The following is a 21,129-nucleotide window of genomic DNA, read 5'->3' on the forward strand; positions in this document are numbered from 1 at the left end:
TCTGAATGAAGAGCGGGAGGGAGTGATGAATGATCAAGATGAAGAAAAGGGAGAAATGCAAGGCCCTCAGCCAAGTAGGTTATGGGTCAGTGTTTAAACCAGTTACCATGCATTCATGAATACTATAATTCAATCGATTTAGCATATATTTATTCACAGTGCATTCGAAAAGTATTCAGACCCCTTGACTTTTTCCACACTTTGTTACATTACAGCCTTATTGTAAAATTGATTAAATCGATCAATCTACACACAATACCCCATAATGACCAGGCAAAAATGTTTTTTTTTGTGTGTGTGCAAATATATAAAAAACGGACACATTTTTCAAAAGTATTCAGATACTTTACTCAGTACTTTGTTAAAGCACCTTTGGCAGCAATTACAGCCTCGAGTCTCCTTGGGTTTAACGCTACAAGCTTAGCACACCTGTATTTGGGGAGTTTCTCCTATTCTTCTCTGCAGATCCTCTCAAGCTCTGTCAGGTTGGATGGGGAGTGTTGCTGCACAGCTGTTTTCAGGTCTCTCCAGAGATGTTCGATCGTGTTCAAGTCCAGGCTCTGGCTGGGCCATTCAAGGACAATGAGAGACTTGTCCTGAAGCCACTCCCGCATTGTCTTGGCTGTGTGCTTAGGGTCATTGTCCTGTTGGAAGTTGAACCTTTGCCCCAGTCTGAGGTTGTGAGCATTCTGGAGCAGGTTTTCATCATGGATCTCTCTGTACTTTGCTCCGTTCATCTTTGCCCCAATCCTGACATGTCTCCCAGTCCCTGCTGCTGAAAACATCCCTATAGCATGATGCAGCCACCACCATGTGTCACCGTAGAGATGGTGCCAGGTTTTCCCCGGACGTGACGCTTTGCTTTCAGGCCAAAGAGTTCAGTCTTGGTTTCATCAGACCAGAGAATCTGGGGGGAATCTGGGGAGGGGGGGGTCTTATGGCTACGCATGTATTTCCATGGAAATATAATGTTTATTTGGAAAGAAAGAAATATTTATTTTTAAAAGCATTCATGATTTGCATAAATGTAATATACTAACTATTACTATTGTTAAAAATATGAAATGGTATTACATTTGGTGAAGAGCACATTATGACTTGTTTAGGACTCGAAACTCAAAGTTTAGGACTTGAGACTTGACTTGATACTTGCCTGTCTTGACTTGGGACTTGAGTGCTAAGACTTGAGACTTACTTGTGACTTGTAAAACAATGACTTGGTCCCACCTTTGGTACATACTACCTCAAGTAACCGGTGCATATTGACTCTGTATCGGTACCCCCTGTATATAGTCTCCCTATTGTTATTTCACTGCTGCTCTTTAATTACTTGTTACTTTTATCTCTTATCTGTATTTTTTTTAACTGAATTGTTGGTTAGGGGCTCGCAAGTAAGCATTTCGATGTAGGGTCTACACCTGTTGTATTCAGCATTACACTGTAGGGTCTACACCTGTTGTATTCAGCATTTCACTGTAGGGTCTACACCTGTTGTATTCAGCATTTCACTGTAGGGTCTACACCTGTTGTATTCAGCATTTCACTGTAGGGTCTACACCTGTTGTATTCAGCATTTCACTGTAGGGTCTACACCTGTTGTATTCAGCATTTCACTGTAGGGTCTACTACACCTGTTGTATTCAGCATTTCACAGTGAGGTCTACTACACCTGTTGTATTCAGCATTTCACAGTGAGGTCTACTACACCTGTTGTATTCATCATTTCACCGTGAGGTCTACTACACCTGTTGTATTCATCATTTCACCGTGAGGTCTACTACACCTGTTGTATTCAGCATTTCACTGTAGGGTCTACTACACCTGTTGTATTCAGCATTTCACATAAAAGTCTACACCTGTTGTATGTGACTAATACGTTTTGATTTGAACTCGAGAATGCAATGTGCAAGATGTTAGAATAACTGTCCTCATTTACTTTAAACTCAGCCAACAAGACGTGTAACAAACAGTAAAATCAGTAGAGTGTCGATCTACTATTCCCCCATAGTAGACAGGTAGACCAGACAAATTCTATTGGTCAACTTGTCGTTCTGCGCAAGAAAGAAATGGACTATTCCAAACAGACTCTGGGACAGTTGTGGGACGATAGATCTCAAAATCAAAGAACCAGTTCATCAAAACAAGTTTTAAAGAAATAAGGCTGATGCAACAGATTAGAATATTATTCACCTAAGAACAGCAATGCGCACTTGGTATTAGGCTACGCGCGAATGTTCGTTCCATGGTGCAATGAGTGGGAAAACACGTTGTCAGAAGCGCACTACACATGCGAGCGTTTTCATGACCGCGATGAAAATATCTGTTAGAAATGTAGACAGATCCAATAGAACATGAGATAAATAAGCTACTTGTTTCAATGTCATGTGTTAGTCTTTATAAAAATGATTGGGTCCGGATTTTGACTAGGGTACTTTGAAGCAAGGTAAGACATGCTTCATAATATGAAGTAAAAACGTTCAGGTTTTTCACACAATTAAGTCGCCTATATGTTTTCAATATTCATACTGCGTCCTGCCTGCCTTATGCGCGGGAATGACGAATGGGAAGTGCGCTTCAATTGCCAGTTCAGAATAGTAGCTCTTTTTAATCGTGTCCATCAACTGTTTTTAACACACGATTGCATTTGGAATTGTTGTGCAATGTTTCATTTCTATAGCAACAGCTCTCACGCTATAGTATCTGTATGCTGTGCACGTGTGATAAATAAATATCATGATGCATAATGACGAACGAAAATACGCACGCGCCTATATAATTCCAACAAATTATGCAAATGAACCAATCGACAAATAAGCATGACGGGTCAAATGTATTTCCATCGACTGGTATTTTCATAATTGAATAGGCTAAAAAGCATTATTTTGCAAAAATGATTTTCTCCTGGACAATTGGCCAGAGAATATTTTTATTTGTCTGCTTTTTTCTCTTTTTTTTCTCAGCCCAAAACCGGCAAACAGAAACCTGAGACATATATATATATACACACACACACACACACACACAGCGCCCCATCAGGGCACCTCTCCAGCTCATATTTTGGCTGAGGCTCGAGCAGGGCATTTCAGGAACACCCCAGATAATATGCGGCCTGGCCATCCAGCTGGCAGACACACCTGGGGGTGCTTCAATGAGAACAGAGGCCGGCACTGTGCCAGCCTACTGCCCTGCCAGCCAGCTGAGAGGGAGGGATGGATAGACTGAGACAGAGGGAGACTGAGAGGTAGAACATTAGTTAAAGTGACAGAGAAAGGAACGAGCGAGAGAGAGCGGTAGTAAGAGAGAAAGCGAGAGAAGAGACGTGGCAAAAGAAAGGGGAGAACGAGAAGAGAGTGATGGCCCTGTTCGCTCCAAATGAGCTCTGTCATGCCAGGCCTCTCAGCTTCCCCCTGACACTCCTCTTCTCACCCACTGCATTAACAGCTTCATCTGTGAAACACCCTTGCATGTGCTACATACACCCCAAACACATGCACAGTTTTGTTTCAATTTACGATCACAGATAAACACACAATCACTTAGCAGACACACTCATACTTTTATGCATTTCCACACAATTTCACATGCATGGGCACAAAAGCTGGTATTTTCCTTTGAGGAGTGGACCTGGGGATGGGAAGTGAGGGAAGCTCCAGAGGGAGAAAGGACAGGGGAAAAGGAGCATGACTCTTCATCATGCTGTCAGCAAGGTGCGGCTTTAACGTGGCGGCTGGGGAATAAAGAGTGTTTTTAGAAGGTGCTGCGAGGATGAGTCGGATAAATGACTTCTTCTTTCATCCAAAGAGCCAGGCAGAGACCCACCGGGTCAGGATTGGTGGGGCTGGTGTGTATGGGCATGTGTGTGTGCATGCAAACCTCCGTTCCGTGTGTGTGAGTGTAGAGACATGTTTTGTTACCCCCTGACACCACCATAACATATGATGGGTTTTTTTCGGCTAACCCCTCCTTTGAGGAGTGAGTGGGAAAAGTAATGGAGCTTCGAGGGGTATGTAAGGTGGAACAATGGCCCTGAAATATTGAATAAGGAGTGAATGGGGGCCGGGGCTGGCATGACAATGGGGAAGACCCAGGGGTGAAAGTAGGGGGGATAGGGGAAGATAGATCATCAATCTCCCCTGGTTAAATATTATCAGGCTCTTTTGTATCAAACCCCCCTACGCACTCCGAGAATAGAACGGTCCGCAAGGCTAATGATCTCTCCTTCTGGGCCATTCACTTTGTAATGCACTGTTGACCAACTATTGAGAGACTGGAGCTCTCTTTCTCTGTACTGCTTTGCAACACAGATGGTTCGGGTATCCGTAGTGATTATGTATCTCTGTCACTGTCAGCGAATCTGGGGAAGCATTCAGAGTCTCGGTTTAAAGGGTAAGAAGTTAACCATCTCCCAAGACTATAGTAAATTGATCAGAACTAGTCTTGAAGATGGAGAAACCTCTCAGAAAGAAACTTAGTCGAGCACTATTTGCATAAGTAAAGATTCCCTTTGGAACTTAGTCGAGCTTTGTTGAGTTATTCTCTTTATTGCTGTTTGAGTGACAGTTTTATTTGTGCATACCTATCCGTTTATATTAATCTGTATAAATCCAGTAAAGGCCATGTAATTCTGATCGCGCGGCCGACACGACAGTTTTGGATTTTGGATGTGCGACCAACTAGGTAATTTGTCACGGGCAAGAAAATGAGTGGAATTCAGAAAGCCTTGTAATATTTTTTACAGAATCTCTCCATTGAAGCAGCTGATACATAGGACAGGCATGTTCCACTAAGAACGATATGTCGAGGGACTTCTGAAGGCTCTTCCATTGTTGAAGCTAGCCGAATGGTAGCTATTTTAATTTTAACATTTTATTTTACCAGGCAAGTCAGTTAAGAACAAATTCTTATTTACAATCACAGCCTAGGAACAGTGGGTTAACTGCCTTGTTCAGGGGCAGAACGACAGATTTATATCTTGTCATCTCTGGGATTCGATCTTGCAACCTTTCGGTTACTAGTCCAACGCTCTAAACACTAGGCTACCCTGCCGCCCCTCGATGAAAGTCTTCTCCCCTAATAGTGCACTTCCACTGTCAGGGTTGTCTCCAGTGACGTTGACTGATAAAATGTCCAGCTCTCATCCAGTGGAGGAGGGATGGAGGGAGAGACATTCTTCTCTCATTGTCCCCTACACACACACACACACACAGTGACGGGCTAGTATCATCATCAGCCACAGGGCTTCTGCTGAAGCAGGGGAAGGGGTGTGGGAGGAGCCCAGCCACCGCTATCATCTGAATTCTCTGGCCCCCATTCTTTTGAAATGTTGATGATTCCACCCCCAACCCCACCCCACCCTGCCTGACCTCCCTACACCACCACTCCCCATCGTTGCCTCTTCTCTTTAATGTGGTTTGGGGCAATGGAGTCATCCATTCCGTTACCACCTCCCCCCACACCCCATCACCTCCAATGGGTTTAACCCTAACCCAACCACCCCTAGACGCCCCCCAGCACCACAGCAGTAGCAGCATTTGTCATGCTGCGGGGTTTGTCATGCTGCAGGCTTTTGTTCCTCACAACCTGCTGGCTAAGCAGGGGATTTTAGATGTGCCATTTTTATATTTGAAATGGCTCTGCACATTTTTACAATTGGGGGTGGCTCACCAGGTTAGGCCTACAACAGGCCTGGACTAGGTAGATGGAAGGGAAGCACTGTACAGTACCACCACAAACGGGACATACCATTATTTCTAATGATACCCACACTGCACAGCCCAGCCCAGGGCTGTGCGCTAACTGCACTGCGCATCCATCCAGACACCCACCCACCATCCGTCGGCTCACACTTCGGCTTTGTGCTGTTCAACAATCAGCCATGCCCAACAAAGCGCCTACTGGCACCTCCCTGGGCACGTCTCAAGTGTAGGTCACTGGCGAGGGTGTCATAATGGGCCTAGGCGAGGGGAAAGGGAAAATCCACTTAAAGTGAACCCCGCCGGTCAGCACTTCTCGATAGGAAATCCTCCCTCTTCAGCTCTTCACTTCACTTCAGACTCCAGGCTCTGAGAGAGAGAATAAAGGCATTTATACAGGGCCTAAAGCCCTAAGCTGAGACTGAGGCAGAAGCTGCCAGGTAGCAAGGCAAATCAAAATCAAATCAAATGGTCACATACGCATATTTAGCAGATGTTATTGCGGGTGTAGCGAAATGCTTGGGTTCCTAGCTCCAACAGTGCAGTAGTATCTAACAATTCATAACAATACACACATCTAAAAGAATGGAATTAAGAAATGTATAAATATTAGATTGAGCAATGTTGGAATGGCATTGAGTTAAATACAGTAGAATATAATACATGATATACAGTGGGGCAAAAAAGTATTTAGTCAGCCACCAATTGTGCAAGTTCTCCCACTTAAAAAGATGAGAGGCCTGTAATTTTCATCATAGGTACACTTCAACTATGACAGACAAAATGAGAAAAAAAATCCAGAAAATCACATTGTAGGATTTTTTTATGAATTAATTAGCAAATTATGGTGGAAAATAAGTATTTGGTCACCTACAAACAAGCATGATTTCTGGCTCTCACAGACCTGTAACTTCTTCCTTAAGAGGCTCCTCTGTCCTCCACTCGTTACCTGTATTAATGGCACCTGTTTGAAGTTGTTATCAGTATAAAAGACACCTGTCCACAACCTCAAACAGTCACACTCCAAACTCCACTATGGCCAAGACCAAAGAGCTGTCAAAGGACACCAGAAACAAAATTGTAGACCTGCACCAGGCTGGGAAGACTGAATCTGCAATAGGTAAGCAGCTTGGTTTGAAGAAATCAACTGTGTAACCGGGTGGAAGCCGGCTATTTAACAGTCTGATGATTGCCTTGAGATAGATGCTGTTTTTCAGTCTCTCTGTCCCAGCTTTGATTCACCTGTACTGACCTCTCCTTCTGGATGATAGCGGGGTGAACAGACCGTGGCTTGGGTGGTTGATGTCCTTGATGATCTTCCTGTGACATCGGGTGCTGTAGGTGTCCTGGAGGGCAGGTAGTTTGCCCCGGTGATGCAGGCCTGAGATCTCTGTTGGGGAGAGCTAGAGATGAAACACTAGACTAGAGAGAAGAGGAGAGAATCAAAGCCAGCTAAGTCTGTTTTGATGAGGGCTCTGTCTCTGTTTTCTCATTCTGTCAGTCTCTCGCTCTCGCTCTCTCTCTCTAGGTTCACTGATGCTCTGAAGTAGAGGCCAGACCGGGATGGGTGAATACAATAGATAGATGGATGGGTGGAATGAACAAAGAGCTGGAATTGCTTCACTGATCAAAGTCTAATGAGGTAGTAGGGCATTGGTAGAGCATGGCTCTCTGCCAGCCAGCAAGCCTGGTCCGTCTCTTCCTTCCTCCCTCCCTCCCTGACTGCCTCTGCTATTTCCTGTGTCATGATTTAATCATCCTTCTCCTCGATTAGCACTAAGGCTCCAGTCCAGTGTAGCTAAGACTGGCCCTCCTCTCTCTAAGCGCTGGATAGAAACAGTGGTGTCCGTTTGTGTGTATAAACATAAGACAATGTCTCAAACCCAATTCATGACCCATTCTATTGGCTATATTTCTAGGTTGACCTTTTGATTTGGGGGATTATTTGCAATTATTTACTGTCGCACATATGCCCAATGGCCTCATCTATGATAGGTTTTCTTCTTGATGGCTGCCTAGATAATTATGTCCTAGTGAAGGTTCCCGTAAAACAAGAAACCAGGTTACGGCCGCCATAGACTGGGCCAAACAATAAAAGCCTTTATGGGGAGATAGGCCTGTGCCATAAATGCCGGAATCTGCTATTTGAGGGGCATTAAAGTGGACATGGGGCTTTCATAAAGATCCCTGCAAAAGCCACATAATAGCCTTTCAGAAACCCCCACCCACCACAGACACATTTGAGTGCCAACTCTCTGATGTTGGATCCATAAAAGGCTCCTGCCCTGGGTCCGATGGAACCATAGGAAGAGGTGGAAGTGGGGCCATGTCTCTCGATACCGCAGCTTGTTCTCACATGGAGAGCCGTGTCCTTTACACCATCAACTCACTGTCAGTGGGCGCAGCTGCTGTTTTTGGCCAGCCGCGGCGAGCACACGGGCTGCGGAAAACCAGCTGTGTAAACGCACACAAACACACACATGGCTGGCAGCGGGGAGCAGGGTGATAACAGCAATGTCGCTAAGCCCATGCCATCTCCGGTATAGTGAAAACACCTGGGCTCCTGGGCCAGGCAGACACATGCAGCTCACTGTGGAGTGGAGTACTAGCAGACACATGAGGAAGTTTGCTGTGCAGCGATGCCAGCTGTGGAAGTGAGCTGCACAGTCGTGGGATAATGGCAGAGACATGCAGGACACACGAACTGCTGCAAAGCAGAAGAGTATAGAGACGAATAGGCACTATCTGTGTCTCGGTGCCTTTGTGGTTTTTGTTGCAAAGCTACTGGACCTTGCCTCTATTTCCTCTTAAGTTCTTTCTCTATTTGGTCTCTCCTGCTGGTCGGCCTTATTAGGTTGCACATAAGATATTATAAAAGAGAAGGAAAGCTTTGCAAAGCTGTCTTTCCTTGGCTATCTCTGATCTCCTCGTCTGGGTGCTGGTATTAACCGTCTGTTGGCAAATGTGCTAGAGCTAGTGTGGGGGAGGATATGTGTGGAGAACGGGGATCTGGATACTAGCAGATGATGGGAAATCCAAAATTAGACGAGCAGGGCTGGACTGACTCTAACATGTCCGTCGGTATCTTGTCAGCAGACGGGTCTACTCCCTGTTAAGGGTTGTCGAGCAGACTAGCTGATAGAAAACACTACTTCTCCACTCTTTTACCCAACTTAGCCGTAAAACACTTGACTTTTTGACGAAAGTATGTTGTTGTTTTGTTTGTCTGTCCACTCCGATAAAGAACATATTGTTACAGGAAGTAAGTGGGGTAATACAACATCTGAAAAGTGTGAGAACACAAGCATCAAGGGACAGCTGATTAGATGTTGCTGAATCGTGGCCAACGTTAGCAAAAAAAAAAAGAAACGTTCTCCTTATCTTGCATGGTTCTATGCCTGTAAGCCAAGATTTTGTGATGGTTTGCCAAATAACTCCTTTTCATTTGACCCTCTCAGCACTATAGCAGTTAGCCCAATGACCTATTGTTTGTTCTAACCTGTAGACCAACAGCTAGCTATCTCCTGTCCTATGGGGGTGAATGGTGAGGGACAGCATTTTACTGCTTCTTAACACCCTTGATGGGGCAAGGAGAGAGTGGCTGTAAAAAGAGTTTGACACCCTCACGGTTCAGGCCGCAGTCTTAAAGCACTCTGAATTCCCTCAAATAACCCTTTCTCTCCATCCCCCATCCAATCTCTCCTCCAAATTCGCTCCTTAATCAAGGGCATTGTGTTTACCCTCATATTCTTTTATTATGTTGCACTTACATAACAGTGCCATTTCTGCCAGGCAATAATGCTTGAATGGTGCTTTAATCAAGGCCTTTCCATCAGTGGGCTGTTGAGGCTTTAAGTAACCACGCTTTGAAGCCTGAGCCATGCAATAGAGTTTTATATATATATACACACACACACAGGTCCAATCTCTGTAGCTTTCTGTGTTGTCAGGAGTGTGGAGCTTTTGAAGCCACTCTCTGTCTCCGGCATATTTGAGTAGGCTGGCTAGCTGGCACCGGCTCCTCCTCCTCCTAGGCTTTGCCTTCACACACGCCCGCTAACTTGTGCCAGAAGCCACTGACCACGTTCACTTAACCTCTAACTAGACGAGCTTGCGTCCTTTGGCTCGGTGTTGCGTGTGACAATCCCGACTCTCTCTCTCTCACTTCCTAATGTCCAAACGAGCCACTGGTTCCAGAGACCTGTCCTTGAAAGCCAGGGGCCGTGGGCACATATGACTGGGCACCACATGGCAGCGTGCCAGCGCCCTCATTCTCCCAGCTAACGCTGATGTAATATCCCCATGCCGAAAGGGAATAAGCACCTCTTTTGATATCATGGGGTCAGACAATGAGTAGGACAGCCCAATGCACCATGGGAGCAGAGGATGTATCAGAGCAATTAGCGATCTGCTACATAGCTGACAAGCAACACAATATAATAATATATGCCATTTAGTAGACGCTTTTATCCGAAGCGACTTAGTCATGCGTGCGTGCATTCACTCTCGCTCGCTCGCTCTCTCCAATCACTCACTCACTCAGCCTGAAAAACGGCACTCATTAAGTCTCCTGGCGCCTGCATAGATTCAGAATGATTCGTTATGTTTTGACGGAACTCTATTTGGCATTGACTTCTGCTTCTTTTCATGTCCCGGCAATGTGACATGTCCTCAGAAGGCCTGAAGAGGGTTGGTTCCTCTCCATGACGAGAAAGGATCTACAATCCAAGTTTTAATGTCACATGCACAAACACAGTGAAATGCCTTTCTTGCTAACTCAAAACCCAACAATGCAATAATCAATAACAATGTAATACTAGAAAAAGAAACCTGAGAAATAAGACATATAAAGAACACAATAAGTAAGCATACTATACATGTTCAGTTCCTATACCCTATTGACATTGTGCAGGGATACTGGAGTCATGGAGGTAGATATGTATAGGGGTAAGGTGACTAGGCATCAGGATAGAAGATAAACAGAGTAGCATCAGCTTGTATATGAGTGGTGCGTATGTGTGTAGAGTCCGTATAAATTTATGTGCATGTTATGTGTGAGTGAGCAGATGATGCAGTGTGTTTGGGGCCCTGTGAGTGTGCATAGAGACAACAATTGAGAAGAAAAAAAGGTTGAGGATACAAGGTTAACTCAGTCCGTGGAGCTATTTTGTTAGCTATTTATCAGTTGCCAGACTTTGATGCACCGGTATTGCTTGCCGTGCGGAAGCAGAGAGAACAGTCTTGGGTGGCTGGAGTCTAACCATTTTCTGGGTCTTCCTTTCACACTACCTGATATGAAGATCTTGGATGGCGGGGAGCTCAGCCCCAGTGATGTACTGGGATGTCCACACCACACCCTGTAGCGCTATGCGATTGGGGGCAGTGCTGTTGCTATACCAAGCAGTGATGCAGCCAGTCAAAATGCTCTCAATGGGACAGCTGTAGAACTTGTAGAGGATCTGAGGGCCCATACCAAACCTTTTCAACTTTCCGGGGGGGAAGAGACGCTGTCGTACCTTCTTCACGACTGTGCGCATGTGTTTGGACCATTTTAAGTCTTTGTAGGTCAACCATTATCTGCCACTCTAGCTGTGCCATCACAATGTAGAGGTCAATTAAACACTGCCCAATCTGAGAAATAAACAGGCAGAGTATATTTGTGTTTTCTGACACCATTACTCGTTGAGGCCAATCCTGTGAAGGAATTTCTTCGGTGGTATCTTCCCAGAGCTGGCTCTCTGTGGGCTCATTATCAGTCAAAGTAAACAGTCTGGGCCCTGCATTAGATAAGGGTCACAGTCAGAGGAGCAGGCCACCCCCCTCTGTGGATAATGGCAATAATCCCTCTAACACCTTCTCAGTCAGGCCCAGTCATGGCCCCGTGGTTCAGGCAGGGGAGAACGACTGCCCCTCTCATTGAAGCCACGAAGTTCAAGGCTGACCCTGGTACTGCAGGCATTGTTTGCAGAAAACAGGATCCCCCATTATAGCGAATGGGAAGATGGCAATCTTTGTGGAAAAAAACTAACAAATGGCTTCTATTACACAAGATGTATGTCCTTGAACGGATTATTTAAAAATTGCACACAGAAGAAGTTATAATGATAATTTAGTTGATAATGGCAGCCTGCAGTACCCTGTTCGGCCATCAACTTGTGATACTGAATAAGAGGGGTCAGCACTGAGCTAACCTGCAACAGCACTTCCTGGAGTAGCTCAAACTGAGCATGTTATGTCTACATAAATCTCCCACATGAGACACCATCTTAAGACTTCCTTGGCTTCACATCTGATAAATTGTGTACGCGAACAATACATTTGATTTGACATGGACATGAGTGGTGTCACGTGATCAATGGCATTGTCCATTCATATATATATACTGTCATTGGGTTCAGGTGTAGGCCAGATGCTGGGATGTACCAATTAGTGATGCGTGGGTCAGCTGTTTGTTCACCTGCCCACAGTTGCTAATAACCCATCCGCAACGGCCCGAAAGTGATAAAGTGAAAATCTGAGGCCCGCACCCAACCCTAACCTGCAAATATAGAAAATTGTACAGTCAGATGGCATAAAGATTTTTGGACAGGGGGTGCGGGATTTATTTTTAAAGCCTGGTTAGGTAGGACTATGTTTCTGCTTATAATTTCCAACATTTTGGTAGGCTATTTGTTATTCAACTAGTCTGTAATTAGATAGGCCTACATGCAGCTTCTCTTCTGTCATTACTTATTGCCCTAGAAAACTAAATCAACTGTTGCTCACCATAAAATGTCATACATCAATATAATGAATGTTTCAATCTAGTAATTTAGCTTCATCTGTAAAGATTTCTATTTAATCTCGGTTTCTCTCTCACAGCAAAGACATTTATGGTCCGGGGAGTTAATGCAATAACAAAACAATAAATGTAAAGATTTTCCATGCTAAATTTCCAAATGACATCAGTTTGACTGGTTTTAAGGGAATTGAAAGATGTGAAAACGACCCAACATGTTTCTCATAAGATTTCAGTTTTGGCTTGGATGCATATTTTGTGGCTTAAATACTATCAGCTTTTATGATGCTAATATCGATAGGACCTTTACAGATGGTCCCTAACCAGTCATTCATTCTCTTAAGATGCTGAAAGAAATCGATCCTATTTCTCCACTCCTGTTCCAGAGTCAAAATGTACATTTTGTGTAACCTATTACTGCAAGAAATGCTTAATTCTGCAGGAGTTGATATTATATTAGGCTATGTGAGAGATTATAGACCTGGTCAGTTTCCAGACTTTCAGTTACTATTCCATTTAGGCCATCTACATTTGGAGCGCGTACAAGTTAGTGCATAAAAAACCTCAATGTTGCCTTTTAGATATGAATTGCACAAGAATCATACATTTATGGATTTGTTTTTATGCATTGTTTTCTTTTTATTTAACCCACCCGCCACCCTAACCACCCTTCATCCACACATTTTGTGACCCTAAACCCGTCCACTCCGTGGGGACTGCGGGTTATGAGTCAACCCGCGCATCATTATTACCAATCATGAGCCCTGGATGGGGAACTGGCTAAAACCTGTACTGTGATATACACAGGTATCAGGCCTGAAACGACATGTAGTGGGAATTCTGAAAGAGCGGGACATCATCTAACCTGGGACAGTTTAATCCTGGCGCACTTATTTCTTTGTTTGACGAGAAAATCAAAACTATTGTTACTAAACCCTTGCAGAGAAAAACCACATGATCAAAATCATGTCACTTCATTGGTGTGACATCATAGAGGGGGGGGGGGGCAGAGCAAGCTTCAAACAAGAAGCGAAACACACAGTAAGATCAGTGACACAGTTTATTTTTCTGTTTTGATGTTAGGGTTATAAAACTGCATAAATAATGCACTGGTGTCCTGGTGTATCAAAATATAAAAGTAAAGGCAATATTATGTTTCAATATTGTAATTGTCTTTTTGTCCTGCTTTACCAGCCATATGTAGCTAAAGTAGGACAACTTGGAGTAGCAAAAGTGGGACAGTCTTATAGGCTTTTCCAATGGAGGAAATGCGTCCCGTTTACATTAGCGACCCCTTGTACAGTACATTTTAGTCAGGGCTCTGGTTCTTGCAGAACTATATCTTGTTTCGTGTAGTGCTTTTATTAGGTCTGTTATTTGAGTGAATTCAGACAAAATGGGACACGTGTTGCATTTCCATCTTCTGTAACCTATTTTGACATCTGTCCAACATTCTAGCCCAACCAACACATGATACTGTACATTCCTGAAATCCTCAGGTGTTTTCCAATCACACAACATTCAAGTCGATTATCATTGGGGTACAATTAGTATTATAATATTGGTGTCCCAGTTTATCTAACATGCTGTCCCAGTCTAGCAAATGTGAACTGAAAATATGGTTTTGACTCGACCTATGTAAATGGGTGTGTTTCAGAAATGTATCGTGTGATGGGCTAATATATTGGATAGATGTCTGAAGAGGTTACAGAAGATGGGCATTTTTTGCTTTTCCAACTTATTCTGAATTCTTCCTATTATATGATAGTTATATTATATAATATATATATCATCATGGTTATAAAGTTTGTATTATCTATTATTTGGATGGAAATGGAAAGTGTTTCAACATGGTTATAACAATTGAATACAAACTAGTGTTGTGTATTCCTTTAAGGAAGTGGCAACAATGTTGCACCCACACCAACTTTGATGTCGAAAACTTCCTTCAACTATTAGAAACAACTTTATATATTTGATTGTGGTTGTAAAAAGTGCCCGTTATTGGTTACAGTGCCTGGTTGACTGTGACTCTTAGCCTCTGAGCAGAAAGCAGAAGTAATCTACGCTTGTTCATTGAGCAGCACTTTAGGGAGTGTGATTGTGTAATATCGGGTGTACAAGGTGGGAAACCTTGAATGATGTCAGGTGAGAAGCGCAGAGGCAAAGCCGAGTCAGCATCTGGGTCATTTGGAGGTGAGGCTGCCTGTTTCCTTGAGTTCAAGAAAAGTTCAGCCGAATAGCGTTAGGCGAGTTAGCAGACTGAGAGGGAAAAAAACGGAGGGTAGTGAACGATGAGAACACGGAGAAGGAGTCAAATTAGTTGGAAGGACGAGCCCAAATGACGAGGAAGGGTAGACAACTTTTAGGAAAATAGTTATAGGCTCATGGAATAATCAATTATGTTAATGAGCTCGCTGAAAATACATAAGGTTCATTTAAAGAGTTTACTAAACCTAATTATCTTTCAATACGCACTTCTGTAATAGAGAGAGGCAGGCCGAGGCGCCTGCGGGCCTCGTTCCTCTCTCACCAACGCCCCGCTCTGGTTGGGGATGTCTGTGAAGGGTTACAGAAGAAGGCAGTGTAGGTGGAGCCACATGCCAGCTGCTGTGCCTGGTCACTTTCTGCAGAACATGATAGCCACGCAATTTGTGTGGGAGCGAATTCGACTCCTCTCGAAATACAAAACAAGAAGAACCGAATGTGTTCTGCGAATCAGGACATTTTAAATGCAAGAAGGGCAAGATATGTAGCAAATCGAGTAGTCGTGCATTGGTGTTGCACGGTAGACAAAATAAGTAGATCGGCGGACAGACAGCAGGCTGATTGTCCCGTTTGCGCTTATGATTTGTGTGGACTATTTTACTTATCCCAGAGGACGAGTTGGAACTAAATACGGAATTTCATTCTGATTGATCAGCACCTGATCTCTTTTGCCTATTCTGATGTGGGTGCTGTGTTATTGAAATGGACTTGGACCCCTTGGCGTGATTTCAGGTATTATTGGAGTTTGTAGGGTATATTATCTAGATTTCGATCTAGTTTACTATTTGAGGCAAGGCCATTGAACTGACCCGATGAAGTTATTCCGGTCGGCTTTTCAATTAAACGAATCGTTCGGCGCATTTCAAACCTCACTTTTGACATGACGTTGGCCATTCTTTTGAACGATGTGTTCAAATTGAGTGTGGGTCGATATTCCATACAATTATTTTAGTTTTGTAGCGGTTTGACTCTAAACAACTAGTGGACCCGAATCCTCAAGTGTCGTGTCTATGAACGGACGTATTCCCTTTATTTTGAATGTATTGTAGTTTTTACCCTTTTGCACAGTCTACTGGTGGCAAACTGAAAACCACACGTCTGCTGCTCCTATTTTCGTGTGCCCAACTCGTTGCGCGCAGCAGACGTTCTTTCGCTCTCCTCGGACAACAATCGTCCCGCTTTCTCTCTACGTACGATGTATGAGAGTGTGGACGTCGTGGGACTGAATCCCAGCCCGAACCCGTTTTTAATGATGGATTACTACAACCAGAGCAGAGGATGTTTGATCCCAGAGAAAGGACTTGTGCCCGGAGCGCCTCATCACTACAGCACGTCTATCAGAAATCAACACTGGAACGGCTCGAATCACTGTAGGTGGCATTTTCACTGCCTCGTTCATTTCATTTCACTCATTCAAGTTCACACGAAGCCCTTTACGCTCAACTATGCCACGGTGTTTCTGAGCTAAATATTCATGAGATTTGTTCTCTGAAGTGTAGTGAATTATTGCGCTTTCATTTGTAACGGCTGACATTTTATTTCACATATAGCATACTATTAGGCCTATTAAATTCGTTTTAATCAGGTTAATAATCAATCACTCGTTTATATCTCATGTAGCCTATTAAATGGTAATTACTGTATTACTTACACCATAACCTTGCATTTAATTGACCCACGTTTGGATTCCAGCCTTAAAAAACCCACGTTCAGCTTTTTTTGCAATAATGTAAAGGTATCTCTATCGCAATAAAGCCTACAGTAGCCTATAAAGCAGGCAATGTTATCCAAGCCATTGGATTTTGATTAATAACCACGAGGTTTTATCTAGGCATACCAAAGGTAATCATATCAAACTTTCCTGCTGTCGTTATTGAGCGGCAGGTAGCCTAGTGGTTAGGGCGTTGGGCCAGTAACGTTGCTGGATCGAATCCCTGAGCTGATCTGACAAATCTGTTGTTCTGCCACTGAACAAGGTAGTTAACCCACTGTTCCTAGGCCGTCATTGACAATAAGAATATGTTCTCAACTGACTTGCCTCGTTAAATAAAGGTTCAATCAAATTTAAAAAAATAGAACTGCAATAAGCTCTTCTAGATACACACCTCATTAAAAATTCTGAAATGTTTTTCCATTGGGGATAAATATTAATTTGAAGACCTGTAATGGGTAATTATGCAGATCTGTAGTCATTATATGATTATTGATATGTATTTGTTTTTGTGTATTAATACACTATTTTGTTTTGGAATTTGCTCTATTTGTTTTTATTTAACTAGGCAAGTCAGTTAAGAACAAATTCTTATTTACAATGAGGGCCTACTAAAAGACAAAAGCCCCCCCTGCGGGGATGGAGGCTGGGATTGAAAATAATAAATCAAATAAAAATATTGGATAAAACACACATCACGACAAGAGACAACACGACATAGAGACCGAAGACGACAACAGCATGGCAGCAACACAACATGGTAGCAGCACAAAACAGGGTACAAACATTATTGGGCATAGACAAATCAAATGTATTTATATAGCCCTTCGTATATCAGCTTATATCTCAAAGTGCTGTACAGAAACCCAGCCTAAAACCCCAAACAGCAAGCAATGCAGGCGTTGAAGCATGTTGGCTCGGAAAAACTCTCTAGAAAGGCCAAAACCTAGGAAGAAACCTAGAGAGGAACCAGGCTATGAGGGGTAGCCAGTCCTCTTCTGGCTGTGCCGGGTGGAGATTATAACAGAACATGGCCAAGATGTTCAAATGTTTATAAATTACCAGCATGGTGAAATAATAGGTCTGGGACAGGTAGCACGTCCGGTGAACAGGTGAGGATTCCATAGCCGCAGGCAGAACAGTTGAAACTGGAGCAGCAGCACGGCCAGGTGGACTGGGGACAGCAAGGAGTCATCATGCCAGGTAGTCCTGAGACATGGTCCTAGGGCTCAGGTCCTCCGAGAGAGAGAAAGAAAGAGAGAATTAGAGAGAGCATACTTAAATTCACACAGGACACTGGATAAGACAGGAGAAGTACTTCAGATATAACAAACTGACCCTAGCCCCCCGACACATAAACTACTGCAGCATAAATACTGGAGGCTGAGACAGGAGGGGTCAGGAGACTGTGGCCCCATCCGATGATACCCCCGGACAGGGCCAAACAGGAAGGATATAACCCCACCCACTTTGCCAAAGCACAGCCCCCACACCACTAGAGGGATATCTTCAACCACCAATTTACCATCCTGAGACAAGGCCGAGTATAGCCCACAAAAAAGACGAAAATGCCATTTTTTGTTGTAAATTGAAATTTGCTCTCATAAATGTTAGCAACACCTCCGCCTTTGCGGGATGCACGGGGGATATGGTCACTAGTGTCACCAGGAGGAGAGGCCTCATTTAACACAGTAAATTCATCAGGCTTAAGCCATGTTTCAGTCAGGCCAATCACATCAAGATTGTGATCAGTGATTAGTTCATTGACTATAATTGCCTTTGAAGTAAGGGATCTAACATTAAGTAGCCCTATTTTGAGATGAGGTATCACGATCTCTTTCAATAATGGCAGGAATGGAGGAGGTCTTTATCCTAGCGAGATTGCTAAGGCGAACACCGCCATGTTTAGTTTTGCCCAACCCAGGTGGAGGCACAGACACGGTCTCAATGGGGATAGCTGAGCTGACTACACTGACTGTGCTAGTGACAGACTCCACTAAGCTGGCAGGCTGGCTAACAGCCTGCTACCTGGCCTGCACCCTATTTTATTGTGCAGCTAGAGGAGTTAGAGCACCTGTCTATGTTGGTAAATAAGATAAGAGCACCCCTCCAGCTAGGATGGAGTCCGTCACTCCTCAGCAGGCCAGGCTTGGTCCTGTTTGTGGTTGAGTCCCAGAAAGAGGGCCAATTATCTACAAATTCTATCTTTTGGGAGGGGCAGAAAACAGTTTTCAACCAGCGATTGAGTTGTGAGACTGCTGTAGAGCTCATCACTCCCCCTAACTGGGAGGGGGCCAGAGACAATTACTCAATGCCGACACATCTTTCTAGCTGATTTACACGCTGAAGCTATGTTGCACTTGGTGACCTCTGACTGTTTCATCCTAACATCGTTGGTGCCGACGTGGATAACAATATCTCTATACTCTCTACACTCGCCAGTTTTAGCTTTAGCCAGCACCATCTTCGGATTAGCCTTAACGTCGGTAGCCCTGCCCCCTGGTAAACAGTGTATAATCGCTGGATGATTCGTTTTAAGTCTAATACTGCGGGTAATGGAGTCATCAATGACTAGGGTTTTCAATTTGTCAGAGCTAATGGTGGGAAGCTTCGGCGTCTCAGATCCCGTAACTGGAGGAGTAGAGACAAGAGAAGGCTCGGCCTCAGACTCCGACTCGCTCCTTAATGGGGGAAACCGGTTGAAAGTTTCTGTCGGCTGAATGAGCGACACCGGTTGATCATTCCTACAGCAGTTCCCTCCAGAAACCATGAGAAAATTGTCCGGCTGCGGGGACCGTGTGAGGGGATTTATACTAACGTTACTATCTGTACTTACTGGTGGCACAGACGCTGTTTCATCCTTTCCTACACTGAAATTACCCTTGCCTAACGATTGCGTCTGAAGCTGGGCTTGCAACACGGCTATCTTCGCCGTAAGGCGATCGTTCTCCTGTATATTATGAGTACAGCGACTGCAATTAGAAGGCATCATGTTAATGTTACTACTTAGCTTCGGCTGTTGGAGGTCCTGACGAACCACGTCCAGATAAAGCGCCCGAAGTGAAAAGTTGAATGAAAAAAAGTTGAGTGAGGAAAAAACTAAAAATATAAACGGTAATTAAAAAGTAAAAACCGTAAAGTTGTCAGGTAGCAAAGTAAGGTTGGCAACAAAACGCACAGCAACACGTAAACAAGTCTGCAAGTTGTGACCGGAAATGGCGTCAAAAAAAGTCAGAGCAGGTCTAGAGTCTCTCAACAGCACTAAGGGCAAGAAGGTAGAGACAACAATAAATCACACAAAGCAGCCACAACCGTCAGTAAGAGTGTCCATGATTGATTCTTTGAAGGAAGAGATTCATAGACTCAATCATGGACACTCTTACTGACAGTTGTGGCTATCCCCATATGTCAAATGGGGATAGTGGCATATTGCTGAACATATAGCATATAAGTCAATAAAAAAAAGCGCTTCAATGACCAAATGTCATCAGAAGTTATTATTTATTCTATAAACAGTGTACAGGTGGAGGAAAATGGTCCCCCTGCTGCACTCACAGAATTGGCTCTAGATTATATCTGGAATAATGGAGATAATTTTATTGTGGCAACAAAGTACCATTCTCTACCTCCACTGGGGGTAACTTGCTGTGCCACTAGTGACAAAGCACACTGGGACTTTAAGGTAGAAGTGGTCTGCTTGTTCATTACTGCTGAGTGACCAAAACAGCCTCTCATATCCTGAGAACGGAAAAAATCCTCAGTAAATCTGGACTATGTAAATGAGAACATGTGTATTTCTCATCAGGGTATTGACAAATGTACCCAGGCCCCAGGGTTTGTCATATGAATATCCGTCCTGCCTGACCTGATTCTGTGTTTACTAAAAGTCATAAGGTTTGGACAGAGATGGGGATTAGACATTGAGAAACATATTGACAACAACACCAATCACAGACAGAAACTCCTCACATGCTGCTGGTCTTGTTTGGGAGGTTACATCTCTACTAGGGTTAAAGCAATACAACTCCTCGGCAACACAACACAGGCAGCAAAAGCCCTTACTGAGCTGTGGACTCCACCGTGTACACTATTATTGTATTGGTCCAGTGAGCGGCTCTAGTCGTGGCATTGATTTGAACCATGTGAGCTAATATGCGAAAGGCTAGCTGAGGGGAAAACCAGGAAAAGACCTCTGATCCCAAGCTCTGGCACACATTGTTGTTCTCATAGGAGTAGTGGGGAGAGGTCTGCCTTACTGCCTGGACGCGATAAAAAGTTTAGTGCCCAATGGGGGAAACTGAGGGGGGTTGGAGGGAGTCGGAGGGTAGGGAGTCGGCGGGGGTGTACATAATGTCCTTTGGTGTCATCACATGGCTTTGGAGGCTTATTGGATCACGGGTAAAAAAAAATTAAAAAAAACAGCCATAGTAGTACAAGATTTTGTTTCTATTTGCGGGGGGATATATCTTAACCAAAGAAGGCTAGGATAGTCCAATGTCTGGTGCACCTATCTCCATTATTCATCAGATGACCCTTTAGAAGTCCTCTCAACTCTTGAGTACATTCAGTGAAATCGGTCTAAAACTGCCTCTAAGAAACATGATCAGCTGCCACTAGTCACCGTATTATATATTGACATGCTCCAGGTGAGCGGCGTTATCACTATCCAGCCATGTCAG

The 21,129-nt window shown here is 44.0% G+C and overlaps 1 protein-coding gene across 6 annotated transcripts in view; it reads left to right on the plus strand.

Annotated features, from left to right (window-relative positions):
• LOC115143919 (retinoic acid receptor alpha-like) overlaps positions 1–21,129 on the plus strand; it is a 354,975-nt gene that overhangs the window by 277,866 nt on the left and 55,980 nt on the right. For 2 of the 6 annotated variants that reach the window (XM_029684385.2, XM_029684388.2), the window contains exon 1: positions 15,082–16,109. The exons of the other annotated variants lie outside the window; for them this stretch is intronic. In XM_029684385.2, coding sequence (XP_029540245.1) covers positions 15,935–16,109 — 175 coding nt within the window. In that variant the 5' untranslated portion in view covers positions 15,082–15,934. Of the gene's footprint in view, positions 1–15,081; positions 16,110–21,129 lie in introns of those variants that run through there. 6 annotated transcript variants of the gene reach the window in all.

Source organism: Oncorhynchus nerka, linkage group LG16, assembly GCF_034236695.1.
Source record: "Oncorhynchus nerka isolate Pitt River linkage group LG16, Oner_Uvic_2.0, whole genome shotgun sequence".
Classification (NCBI taxonomy): Eukaryota; Metazoa; Chordata; class Actinopteri; order Salmoniformes; family Salmonidae; genus Oncorhynchus; species Oncorhynchus nerka.